The sequence below is a fragment of the Schistocerca serialis genome, chromosome 1 (genome assembly GCF_023864345.2).
Source record: "Schistocerca serialis cubense isolate TAMUIC-IGC-003099 chromosome 1, iqSchSeri2.2, whole genome shotgun sequence".
Lineage (NCBI taxonomy): Eukaryota > Metazoa > Arthropoda > Insecta > Orthoptera > Acrididae > Schistocerca > Schistocerca serialis.
In genome coordinates this window covers 632,877,171-632,891,008 of record NC_064638.1, presented here as the reverse complement: position 1 = coordinate 632,891,008, position 13,838 = coordinate 632,877,171, and the positions used below count along the sequence as shown (strand labels likewise).

Below are 13,838 nucleotides of genomic sequence, written 5' to 3'. Positions count from 1 at the left end.
CCTACTTCCTTTGTTTTCGGATTGCATTTCCTTAGGATTCTTCCAATGAACCTCAGTCTGGCATCTGCTTTACCGACGATCAACTTTATATGATCATTCCATTTTAAATCACTCCTAATGCGTACTCCCAGATAATATATGTAATTAACTGCTTCCAGTTGCTGACCTGCTATGTTGTAGCTTGACTTGTCTTTTACTACTTTCCCTCGTCAGATGCGAGTATTCTCAGATATTCATTGTCCTGGTGCCAGATCGTTGGAAGTTTAAACCACCACTCAGGAAATCATCAAAACAGGACTTTGTGTTAACGATGATGTCAAGTGGTGCTTTAAACTTCTAACGTATCGTCACCAGGGCAATATATTTCTGAGGATACTCGTATCTCAAGAGCGAAACTAGTCAGAATTAAATAAAAAAACGCTATTTATCTGTACACTGACTACAATGATCGGTACGTCAACTGGAGGTGGCGCCTGCTTTTGCCAATTAATTTAAATCGCCTTCTTCACCAAGATCACGAACTCACGTCTGTAACAAACCCTTCCATTCAATCATATTCTACTCATCTCATACCAAATGAAAGTACACCATCCTTGCACATCTTGTAACTCATTCATCTCCTAACACTTCCATCGCACCTTCCTTAACAACACCAACAACAATCATACTTCCTTTTCCATTTTACACTCCCCTCAATGCTTCCCACATCCCAGTTCCTACCCACAGCTGTCAATAACCGTTATTATATCATGTCCGTACTAAAGAGATTGTACTATCATGCACAAAAGTACTCGAATGGCCTGAATTGTTTTCCCCCTGAAGTTTATGTAACCCACATAACGTAACTCTTTTTTTCAGGTTCTCCGATTTATTTTTAGTACATTCATCTGACCATCCAAATTGCTACTACACACAGTAAAGAAAAGTTAGCATCACCTCGGCTCCGAGAGTTCCGGAACCTATACATAAAATTGAAATAGAGATCAACATAAACATCGTTTCCGTTCTTTTTATTGCTCATGAAAACCACACATTGCAAGTTGTACCGTCATACAGCGAGACCTTCAGAGGTGGTGGTCCAGATAACTGTACACACCGGCCCCTCTAAAACCCAGTAGCATGTATTCTTGCAGTGATGCATGCCAGTATTCGTCGTGACACATACTATCCGTAAGTTCATCAAGGCACTGTTGGTCCAGATTGTCCCACTCCTCAAGGGTGATTCAGCGTGCATCCCCCAGAGTAGTTGGTTGGTCACGTTGTCCATAAACAGCGTATTTCAATCCATCCCAGCCATGTGTGACAGGGCTCATGTGTGTAGAACATGCTGGCCACTCTAGTCGAGCGATGTTGTTATCCTGCACGAAGTCATTCACAAGATGTGCACGATGGGGGCGCGAATTGTCGCACATGAAAACGAATGCCTCGCCAATATGCTGCCGATATGGTTGCCCTATCGGTCTGAAGATGGCATTCACGTTTCGTACAGCCATTATGGCGCCTTCCATGACCACCAGCGTAATACGTCGGCCCCACATAAGGTCGCTTGAAAACAGCAGGGAACTTCCATCTTGCTGCACTTGCTGGACAGTGTGTCTAAGGTGTTCAAACTGACCGGGTTGCCTCCAAACACGTCTCCAGTGATTGTCTGGTTGAAGGCATATGCGACACTTATCGGTGAAAAGAATGGGATGAAAGTCCTGAGCTGTCCATTCGGCGTGTTGTTAAGCCCATCTGTACCTCGCTACATGGTGTCGTGGTTGCAAAGTTGGACATCGCCATGGACGTCGGGAGTGAAGTGGAACATCATGCAGACTATTGCGCACAGTAAGAGTCGTAACACGACGTCCTGTGGCTGCACGAAAACCATCATTCAACATGGTGGCGTTGCTCTCGGAGTTCCTCCGAGCCATAATCTGTAGGTAACGGTCGTCCATTACTGTAGTAGCCCTTGGGCGGCCTGAGCGAGACACGTCATTGACAATTCCTGTCTCTCTGTATCTCCTCCATGTCCGAACAACATATCTTTGGTTCACTCCGAGACGCCTGGACACTTCCCTGGTTGAGAGCCCTTCCTGGCACAAAGTAACAATGCGGACGCGATCGAACCGCGGTATTGACCGTCCTGACATGATAGAACTACAGACAACACGAGCCATGTACCTCCTTCCTGGCGGAATGACTGGAACTGTTGGACCCCTTCTGTCTAATAGGCGCTGGTCATGCATGGTTGTTTCCATCTTTGGCCGGGTTTAGTGACATCTCTGAACAGTCAAAGGGACTGTGTATGTGATACAACATCCACACTCAACGTCTTTCTTCAGGAGTCCTGGGAACCGCGATAATGCAAAACTCTTTTTGCAGTGTGTTGTTGGATTTATAAAAAAAAGTGGCTCAAAGAAGATGGTCTGTGTTCCGAACCGCGTCCCAGGGGTGTGTTCATCCCGGATGGTATCTGTTTTAACAAAACATGGGATTTGTGGTGCCAACATACCAAAAGTGGGCAAGGAGACTAAAGACAGTTTTGCTAATGTATGCAAACGACCCTCTACAAAACGCTGATTACACAAGTAAATCTATCCACGAGCTTGGCTGAAACGTAATTCCAATCGAACTTCTTCAGCTCTAGGGCCATCAAGCATTTTTCTTCCTCGCTCCTTACGGAGCAACTATCAACGACGAAAATGTACTTTTAGTAGTCGAAAATGTAATTTAAGCAAGGACTGACGATATCTTTATTTGCAAACCACTATAATTTTATAGGCGTGGACTTCAATATCTGCTCTGGGTCTGCTAAATCTGAATTACAGTTTAGCTGGTTACTCTCGTGACAAAAGTCCAATTTAATAAAACAAAAACTATCTGTAACACGAACCTGCCTAATAGATCACGCATTGGCAAGATATTTTACATTTTTGCGCCTCATGTGGCATGTATCTAGGGAAAACCTGTGTCCCACCTAACAAACATTTCGAGATTACCAGAAAAATGCATTTATCTCGCAGTGAGAGTAGATAAAAGAGAAACTAATTTAATAAACTATTCAATTCACATACAATCCGTTGAACCGCTTGTTCATAAAAATACTGAATCGATATAAACAAGAAACATAATTTTTAACAAGGACGCAAGGTCACAGTTCTTAAATTTTTCTAATTTAGGACTATTAGGTACTAAATCGAAATTACGATGAGGCTTAAGATGGTGAAGTTAAGATTTTCTTAATAATTTTCGAACAGAAAGTTTATAGCTGGGCAAGAGAAGACGTAAAAAGCAGACAAAATGTTTATGCGTCTGCAACAGTGAAGAGTTTGTCGCAAATCTGCAATCAGTTCTGAATTATCAGTTGATACAACACTGCCTTTGAACTTTCACAAGGCAGGGAACACTACTTTCAGAGCAGTTCAGACTCATCCTGCATCATGTCAGAAGATTAAATGAAATTAAAATTAAGATCCCCAAGTGTGTCATTTTCTGCCAGACGTACAGTACTTCTAGTAGTCTGTTTTAAGGTTTTCGCTATGTTAATTCTTAAATGAAGTTGCCAATAGCCTATAGGCTGCTCTAGTATGATAAATCAGGTACTAACTATGAAGTAAACGTCACCGATGCGAAGTGCTACATAGAAACATCACACTATACTCTGCTTGATGGATCTCTTCCCGATAGTTTGATTTCCCTCCATATCGTCAGATTCATTTCGCTTTCACTGACAAACCAGTATCAGCGACTGTATTGTTATCACCACGAGTATATGATACTTTTCGTTATCTTTATCAATACAAAGCGAATGGCTGTTTGGATTTATAAAGTCGTATGCCACAAAAGACAGACCTTACTGTCAGTGTTTTATGTTCTTTTTAAAATATACTGATTACTGCTGCTGCTGTCTTCGTGTTAGCACAAGCACGAATCGGATTTTCTCTATAAACAGTCGCCGGCTCCAATCTTTGCAAGCTTTTGAGCGCACTTGGCTTTATTGATTTGAATCCTTACGTCAGGCCAATGAAAGTATTAATAAGAAAAGGTTGTTTATGTGTACAGAAGAAAAAACTACGATTTCATCATAATGTTTACAGGTTACACTCTGATGGCACTGGAAAATACAAAGAAATGAATCGAGCCTGGCGAAAAAGTACCTTAGTTTGAGGGAGAAAAATAATTACGAGAGCTACTGATGTTTAGGGCCGTCTGTCTAAACAACTGCCCCTGCTCCTTAACTATGATGTTTCAGTTACAGCCGGTCATTCTGGGCATTACTCCTGACTATGCTTCAGATCAGATTCATTGGGCTGTACTTCACATACTCTGGCTGCCAGTATACTGCTAGCAGCAGGCGTTGCCGCGTCTTCGACAGGCGAGCTACCCCACTCCTACCCACATCGGCAGAGCGAACGTGTGCTCCCTGTCATTAATTTTATGGAGAATTAGCAACATCGCAGAATACGTTTGGCAACTACATGGCCATCGATTTACTCCCTGGTGTGATACAGAATTCTCCTGCTACATTCACCTGATATTACGTTGTCATTCCCGACAAATAATCTGAATGATTATCTCTTAAGATGTGACATTGGAGTCACAAATTTATTATCTGACTCCGGAAAGGTCATTTCACACAGAATCTAAAATTTATCTCATATTTAACATTACTAATTATCTCTGTTAATCTGCCATATCACAGTGACAACTTATTCCTAACAGCGGCGGCTCGCTAGGAAGACGGTAGCGTGGCCACTTTGAGCAAGTAACACTGCCTTAGCTCTAGGTTCTAGTCTGACTAGAGGCATAAACATTTTGTCAGCTTTTCACGTCTTCACTTACTCAGCTGTAGGCATCCAGGTTAACATTAAGAAAATCTTAACTTCACGATCTTCAGTCTCATCGCAATTTCCATTTAGTACCCATCAGATCTAAACATGAAAAATTTAAAAATTGTAGACTTGCATCCTTGTTAAAATGGTTCAAATGGCGCTGAGCTCTATGTGACTTAACTGCTGAGGTCTCAGTCCCCTAGAACTTAGAACTTCTTAGACCTAACTAACCTAAAGACATCACACATATCCATGCCCGAGGCATGATTCGAACCTGCGACCGTAGCGGTCGCGTGGTTCCAGACTGTAGCGCGTAGAACCGCTCGCCCACCCCGGCCGGCTCCTTGTTTAATCTCACATATTTTCCTTATATTGACATGCATCTTAGTTTTATGTGAATGCACAATTCAATTGATTACGTGTGTCAGTGAATAGGTTGTTAATTGGATTTATCTTTTATCTAAAAATGATTCCAATGGCTCTCATCACTATGGGACTTAATATCTGAGGTCATTAGTCACCTAGACTTAGAACTACTTAAACCTAACTAACCTAAGGACATCACACACTTCCATGCCCGAGGCAGGACTCGAACCTGCTACCGGAGCAGCAGCGCAGTTCCGGACTGAAGCACCTAGAATCGCTTGTCCACAGCGGCCGGCTCTCTTTTATCTACTCTCACTGCGAGATCAGTATTTTCGTGGTAACCACGGAGAGCTTATTGGGTACGACAATGGGCTTCACGTACACTAGGATCACATCGCGCTCAAAAGTGCATGAAATCCTGCTATGTTTGATATTTCGGGCAGGCTCGTGTGTTATCAAATTACAGTTTTATCCTAAGGGTATCACGATAAATTGCAATTCATTTGTATTAGGATATATCATACTTTTTATCGAATTTCTCGCTGGTTTATTGATTATGTCACAAAAACATAAGGTAAACATTGATCATCAACAATATATCCGCGTCCTCCCCTCCACTCACTACCTGAAGCAGCAGACTAATGATGATCAAACACTTGTGAGTGTGGTCGATGTCTAGGCTCTGTGAATCTTCTGCTTCTTATGTATGAGTAGACAATAAATGCATACGTCAGCACAGAATCAAAGGTAGAAAACAACTCTTTCAGCAGAAATTTCTGCATCCTACAGTGTCACCATTTCGTGAAGCTGGTTCGGTTCGGTTGTTTGATGGAGTTACCAAACAGCGAGGTCATCGGTCTCATCGGATTAGGGAAGGAAGTCGGCCGTGCCCTTTCAAAAGAACCATCCCGTCATTTGCCTGGAGCGATTTAGGGAAATCACGGAAAACCTAAATCAGGATGGACGGACGTGGGATTGAACCGTCGTCCTTCCCAACGCAAGTCCAGTGAAGCTGGCTGTTGTGTGATTTTATTTCAGTGATCGCAAAGTCAAGTCAAAAGCACGAATTGGACAGCTAAGGCAGCCAGTGAATATCGATGTGGAGAACAATAAAATACAGGCACCGAACACATTGTAAGCAGCTTCCAGGGAAAAAGAATTCTCTTTCAGCGTGGTATGTGCTTCTTTAATACACAGTCAGGCTGAACACTATGTGCGGAATGGCGGTCGACTGGAATGGTTCCAGCTACATATGTATAATGTCTGGGTTCGACCCAAACACCTGACAATCATTTTTTTCATCTGTGGTAACGCAAGTTGAATTGTATAAAGTTACAACGCTGTTCCATATCAAAGTAATCATGATGTCGCTTTGCTACGTACTTGATTAGAGGCAGTGTAGGTTGTGCCTTGAAAAAGGCGGAAGTCACACCAGATGGAAACTCTGTCACCTGTTTGCTTCCTTACACGAGAAATTTGCTTTATATTAAGAATATAATCGCTATGCAAGGTCACAGAAATCACAGAAATATTCAAATTTATCTGATGAAATTCATATACGTGTTGTAAATTAGTTTCAGGACCTTTACCATGCTTAAGGCGTCCAGCAGAGCTGCTGCCCATATTAGAGATTTTACAACAACCGTTACTCTCGCGTACCCTGTCCGTGTGTGGCTGAATGTATTCTCTAACCACAAATTCGTCTCGCTCTTCTTATATGGTGTTACCCAGAGATTATTCGTTCGCTTTAATGAACATGTCGTAATTACGCCTGCAGAGTGATTTTTTCCTCTTTTCAGCCGTAAAAAACCTGCGATAAAATGCAAAGCTATCCGCAGAGGGTACGCGTATTCCCGTCTCGAGGGCGCATAAGCAATTGCTTGTATTTCCTCCGCGTAATATTTGATGGCTGTAATCCATACGGCCAATATGTTGGTGTGTGTGCATTTTTGCACGTGAATGTGGTTTCGTGGTTTCTTCGACTCATCAGTCTTCTGACTGTTTTTATGCAGCCCAGCAGAATTCCTCTCCCGTCACAACCTTTTCATCTCAAGAGTATCACTTGCAACCTACGTCCTCAATTAGTTGCTGAGTGTAATCCAGTCTCTGTCTTCCTCTGCAGCTTTTTCCCTGCACACCTCTCTCTAGTACCATGGAAGTTATTGCCTTATGTATTAACAGACGTTCTACCTCCCTGCCCCTTCTCCTCGTCAGTGTTTTCCATACACTCCTTTCCTCTGCGAGTCTGTAGCAGTACATCTCAAATGCTTCGATTATACCGATTTTTCTACAGTCAATGTTTCACTATCATTCAGCGCTATTCTCTAAACGTATATTCTCTCAAATTAGTTCCTCAAATTAGGCCTATCTTTGATACTGGTAGACTACGAGGCATGCCTTTTTTCTAGTGCTAGTTTGCTTTTTATATTCTCCTCCCTCCGTCCATCATGGGTTATTTTGCTGTCTCGGTAGCACAATTCTTTGACTCTGTCTAGCTTCTGTTCCCAATCTAGATGTTAAGTTTCTCGTTATTCTCATCTCTGCTACTTCATATTACTTTCACCTTTGTTCGACTTACTCGCAGTGCATGTTTTGTCTCATTAGGCTGCTCATTCCAGCCAACACATACTGTAAATCTTCTTCACTTTCTCTGAGGATAGCAATGTCATCAACGAATCTTATCATTGATATCGTTTCGCCCTGAATTTTAATCCCAATTTTGAACCTTTCTTTTACTCCGTCATTGCTTCACAACGTGTAGATTGAACTCTAGGGGCGAAAGACTACATTACTGTCTTACATTCTTTTTAATCAAAGCAGTTCATTGTTGGTCCTCTAGTCTTATTGTTCCCTCTTGGTTCTCATGCATTGTGTATATTAACCGTCTTTCCCTATAGCTTAGCCCAATTTTTTTAGGATTTCGAACATCTTGCATCATTTTACACTGTACAATGCTTTTTCCAGATGGCAAATTCATTGAACGTACCTAGAGCGTTGTCCTTCAGACCTATGATTGATTAAACATTCGTGATTAGCCTTAGGTATAAGGGGTGTGGCTCTAACACCACAGCCAAGATCCTTCTGATTGCACAGTGGGAGATGTTTCAGTAAACCCTGCTGGACCGCCTAATCTGCAGAAAGGAGAGGCTATCTGCCTCTGGTATTCCCGTGCTGCGGTAGTCGTTAATGTAGCGAAATTTTATCTCATGTACAAAACGATTTTATGGATTTTATGAACAACTGGTGTTAACGGATACTACGCAGACACAAATATTTTATTTCTTTCCAAGCAAAACTTTCTGGTTGTGTGATAACGTTGTACTGTAGCACTGAATGACTCTCTAGCTGTAGTTGGAAATGGTATTAAGTACCACGCTGAAGGCCAGTAGGAAGTAATACAGCACACTAGTTGGGTGTAGTCTATCTTATTGCCACCCTGATCGCTCATGTGCATTAGTAGTTTCAGTGTAACTACTAAGACCAAAGCTGTAGCTGCTTATCCAGTTACTCCCTGTTGAGCAGTGTTTATTTTTAGTAATTGTTTAACCGGTCTCCATAGAGTAGTTCTTAACATTACTTCGTAATATTAGTACACACTGGTATCACAAACGTATATGAACGAATGGGTTTAGTGGAGGACGCAAATTGAAGGTCTTTGGAGTGTTAAAATATTAATGGCATGGGAAAAGCTGCTTGACGTAGCTATCAACCGATAGTAGTTTGCTAGATTACGCTGAATGGAATACATATATATTAGAAATTCAGCCAGGATTACGGTTTTCTGTGACGCTCCTGAGGGACAAGGAAGAATGTTTCGTCGTATGTGTTGCAGTAGTTAAGGTGTCCATCGCAAAATCTGCTCTGCAAGCGGTAAACTGGAGACTTATTGAAAGCTTAAAATTTATTTGAGTGACAGTCGTGTACGTTTTTGTTCGTCCACCAAATATGGGTTTAAAAATCTGCGGAAGTAACTCACCCACGTGCCTCTCGGCATCGCGGAGCGTGATTTCTTCGATTAACACCGGAGGACTGCGGCCTTTGGCGTTGACGGCAAAGATGGCGACCCAGTAGCTGATGTCTGGCTGCAGCTCGGTGAGTGTGAAGGCGGGAGTCTCGGCCGTCAGGTTGTAGCGAATCCCTCCGCCAGAGTGCAGCACCAACGCGAAGTGCTGCGGGAGGCCCCCGTCGAAGCCCGGCTGGCACACCACCTCGACCGAGGACGACGTCTGGTTCCACAGCGAGCAGTTCCGCGCCGGGAAAGGCTTCCCTGTAGAGGGCGCGCAGATGAGCAGCTGCCTCCGGTATGACAATTCAAAACGCTACTCCTCTAAAACTGCTCTGAAAGTTTTTATGCAGGAAGAGTACAAAGTAGTAAATTCAATGTCAAAATTCTATCTGTACAGACACACTATAAGTATTTTTTAATGTTGAAAATTGTCATATTCTTACGTCTCCAGAGGGCTGGAAGACGGTACATTACTACCGTAGCTGCAGGCAGCGCATGCAAAACACGGCAGGCACTTGTCCTTGGTTGACGGAATGTCGATAACCAGATAACACAGCGCGACGAGAATGTAGTTTGTAAAGCATATTGCAATATCTATTGATACGTTGCCTGGCACATTTATTCACAGTTGCTATTCGCTCAAATTTGGAACTCGTTTAATATCCATATTAATTAGCATTTACCTTTGTGATATTGCGAAGTGTTGGCAACAGCAATAAAAGTGAATTAATTTTCTTCGTATTAGTTTCGTACATATGCTTCCTAATAGTAACTATATTTGTGCAGATTCCAAACTTTTACAGTAATGTGAAACGTTTCCAGCCTTGTAAAGATGAAATATGAACAACATGGTATCCAAACGGAATCACCTACTTCTCCTTGAGACCTACATATGTGTTATTTATTAATTAATTTCTTGAACATTCATTCAAATTATACAGACATTTCGTTAGAAATTGTGGAAACATTGAAGAAGCAGGAAATGATTCTGACGATAAGGTGATTTATATTTCGAAAGATGATGGACGTGATACTTAAAATTCCCATCAAAAATACATATATCAAATGAATGCTATGACCGCTAAAGGCCCCAACTTACTTGCTACTAAGAGCTTAGAGTCTCGACCTTTGTGAAATGCCTTCCACAGCGGTACAGGTACCTGTAACACGTCTGATTTCTGACGAGATGCTCCTTTCAGCTGCATATGGTTCTTCACCTCATAGATACTGTCGTATGTGCCGGATACCAAAGGCTGTGCGCATACAGTGAAATTAAGTGGGCATATGAAGTATTAAAGGCAAAGTTCCTGACAAAAAAGAGCTCTAGAATTTTTTTATTTTTACTATTAAGAACAGTCTTGATCACGATTTATTTATCAAGGTGACCGTTTCGACCACTACTGTGGCCATCTTCAGACCATTGAGTAGGAACCTCTTTCTGTTGGAGAATAACTCAGTAGTGATTCTCCAACGGAAAGAGGTTCCTACTCAATGGTCTGAAGATGACCACAATAGTGGTCGAAACCGGTCACATTGATAAATAAATCGTGATCAAGAGAATCACTAATGAGTTATTCTCCAACGGAAATAGGTTCCTACTCAATGGTCTGAAGATGACCACAGTAGTGGTCGAAACCGGTCACATTGATAAATAAATCGTGATCAAGACTGTTTTTAATAGTAAAAAAAATCACTCGGTAGTGATTCTCCAACAGAAAGAGGTTCCTACTCAATGGTCTGAAGACGACCACAGTAGTGATCGAAACCGGTCACCTTGATCAATAAATTGAGATCAAGACTGTTTTTAATAGTAAATATTTATAACACATTGATCACTGCCACTCCAATAATGTATTCTAGAATTTTTGCTAAGTGTAGTGGAATACAGGGAAAGGAATCCAGGAACGCATAAATAATAATCAGTATATGCCAAAATGTTAAGTGGGAGACAGTGATTTGAACTTAAAACGTGATTTAAGGAACATTCAGTGGTTATATAGCAAGATATGTGCAACCAAGAGATATACAGAGGAAGATGTCAAAATATCTCAGCTATCATCAACGAGTATAAAGTCCCATACATTTGTTAACAAGTAACAGGCAGCACCGCCTTAGATATTCTTCTTCTACTTTTATGCCAAGAACTATTGCACTCCTATTCATCAGAAACCTTAATAAAGTTGAAGGTGAATACCTCCTTCGTCTTTTTTCCCATTTGTGCGTAATATATCTTATGCATAAATGGTAAACATAAGAAACGTACAGTGTAGTGGGCCTGAGAAAGCACTGTCGTTGAGAGTTTCTGGCACGCGACACTGGTGTGAAAGGAAGGGAAGGGCGCGGGAGCGCCACAGCGTGGAGCCTCACCTGCGGTGACGACCTGGAAGACGCAGGGCGCCGCTTGCGTGCCGACCTCGTTGTCGGCCCAGCAGGAGAGCGAGCCGTAGTCGAGGTCGGACTGCACCGTGTAGCGCAGCACCGACACCTCGCCCGCGCTGGAGAACCGCTCTGGAGACACCTCCATCGTCTCCCCCGAGTTGTTAAACTTCCAGCGGAAGGCGCGCGCCGGTGGGTCGGCGTCCACGTGGCACGAGATGTCCAGCGTCTCCGATCGCGACGCGCCCACCACCACGATCCGCTCGTGACGGCATCGCGGCGCGTCTGAGGCACACCGCATTAACATTGTAAAGCTCCGTGATAGGGCCGGTCGTCTGCCCGAACTGGGTACACAATCCCTCTAATCCCACTTCAACAGAAGAAAACGACGACAATGAAGAAAATTACGTGAGTCTTAGTCGGGTGCATGCATTTGGATTAGATTACAATACAACAGCTTGCGTCTTTATATTACTAATTAGTCTCATATCTCCCTATCTTCGAAGATAGAGAGCTCTTCGTCCATTGAAATTAACCAAAAATATTTGCTTAGATACTCAAAAAAGCTAGATGCCAGACCAGCTCCAGTTGGTAGGTGCAAAATTACTGTGAGTGAAGTGAAATCAGCATATACTAATATTTTGAAACATTAGATATGTGAGTTTTCAGGCAATCTTTGATTTAAAAAGGTGGAAAAATACGTCGCACATTTTCCCATTTCAGATGCAGCCTTTCCCCTGCTTGTTAAAGATGCTCTGCAGTTTAGTATTTCTATTTATAATATGGGATTCTCCGCATAACTGTCAACATACACTACTGGCCATTAAAATTGCTACACCAAGAAAAAATGCAGATGATAAACGGGTATTCATTGGACAAACATATTATACTAAAACCGACATGTGATTACATTTTCACGCAATTTGGGTGCATAAATCCTGAGAAATCAGTACCCAGGAAAACCACTTCTGACCGTAATAACGGCCTTGATAGGCCTGGACATTGAGTCAAACAGAGCTTGGATGGGGTGTACAGGTACAGCTGCCCATGCGTCTTCAACACGATACCACAGTTCATCAAGAGTAGTGACTCTCGTATTGTCACGAGCCAGTTGCTCGACCACCATTGACCAGCGTTTTCAATTGGTGAGTGATCTGGAGAATATGCTGACCAGGGCAGCAGTCGAACATTTTCTGTATCCTGAAAGGCCCGTACAGGACCCGTAAGATGAGGTCGTGCATTATCCAGCTGAAATGTAGGGTTTCGAAGGGATCGAATGAAGGGTAGAGCCATGGGCCGTAACACATCTGAAATGTAACGTCCACTGTTCAAAGAGCCGTCAATGCGAAGAAGAGGTAACCGAAACGTGTAACCAATGGCACCCCATACCCTCACGCCGGGTGATACGCCAGTATGGCGATGACGAATACACGCTTCCACAGTGTGTTCACCGCGATGTCGCCAAACACGGATGCGACCATCATGATGCTGTAAACAGAACAGGGATTCATCCGAGAAAATGACCTTTTGCCATTTGTGCACCCAGGTTCGTCGTTGAGTACACCGTCCCAGGTGCTCCTGTCTGCGATGCAGCGTCAAGGGTAACCACTGCCGCGGTCTCCGAGCTGATAGTCCATGCTGCTGCAAACGTCGTCGAACTGTTCTTTCAGATGGTTGTTGTCTTGCAAACGTCCCCATCTGTTGACTCAGCGATCGAGGCGTGACTGCACGATCCGTTACAGCCATGCGGATAAGATGCCTGTCATCTCGACTGCTAGTGATACGAGGCCGTTGGGATCCAGCACGGCGTACCGTATTACCCTCCTGAACCCAACGATTCCATATTCTGCTAACAGTCATTGGATCTCGACCAACGCGGGCAGCAATGTCGCGATACGATAAACCGCAATCGCGATAGGCTACAATCCGACTTTTATCAAAGTCGGTAATGTGATGGTACGCATTTCTGCTCCTTACACCAGGGCATCACAACAACGTTTCACCAGGCAACGCCGGTCAACTGCTGTTTGTGTATGCGAAATCGGTTGGAAACGTTCCCCATGTCAGCACGTTACAGGTATCGCCACCGGCGCCAACCTTGTGTGAATGCTCTTAAAAGCTAATCATTTGCATATCATAACATCTTCTTCCTGTCGATTAAATTTCGGGTCTGTAGCACGTCATTTTCGTGGTGTAGCAATATTAATGGCCAGTAGTGTATTTCTTTCGAGCTAGTAATATTTTGTGTCAGCATTCAGTATATTGCAAGTTGAAGG

General features: G+C 43.0%; 1 protein-coding gene across 1 annotated transcript in view; it reads right to left on the bottom strand.

Annotated features, from left to right (window-relative positions):
* LOC126419775 (nephrin-like) overlaps positions 1 to 13,838 on the bottom strand; it is a gene marked incomplete at its 3' end in the record, with an annotated part of 483,228 nt that overhangs the window by 1,498 nt on the left and 467,892 nt on the right. Inside the window, exons 10-11 of the mRNA XM_050086987.1 lie at positions 11,554 to 11,847; positions 9,157 to 9,447 (exon numbers count right to left, since the gene is read on the bottom strand). Of these exons, the coding sequence (XP_049942944.1) occupies positions 9,157 to 9,447; positions 11,554 to 11,847 (585 nt within the window). The remainder of the gene's footprint in view (positions 1 to 9,156; positions 9,448 to 11,553; positions 11,848 to 13,838) is intronic.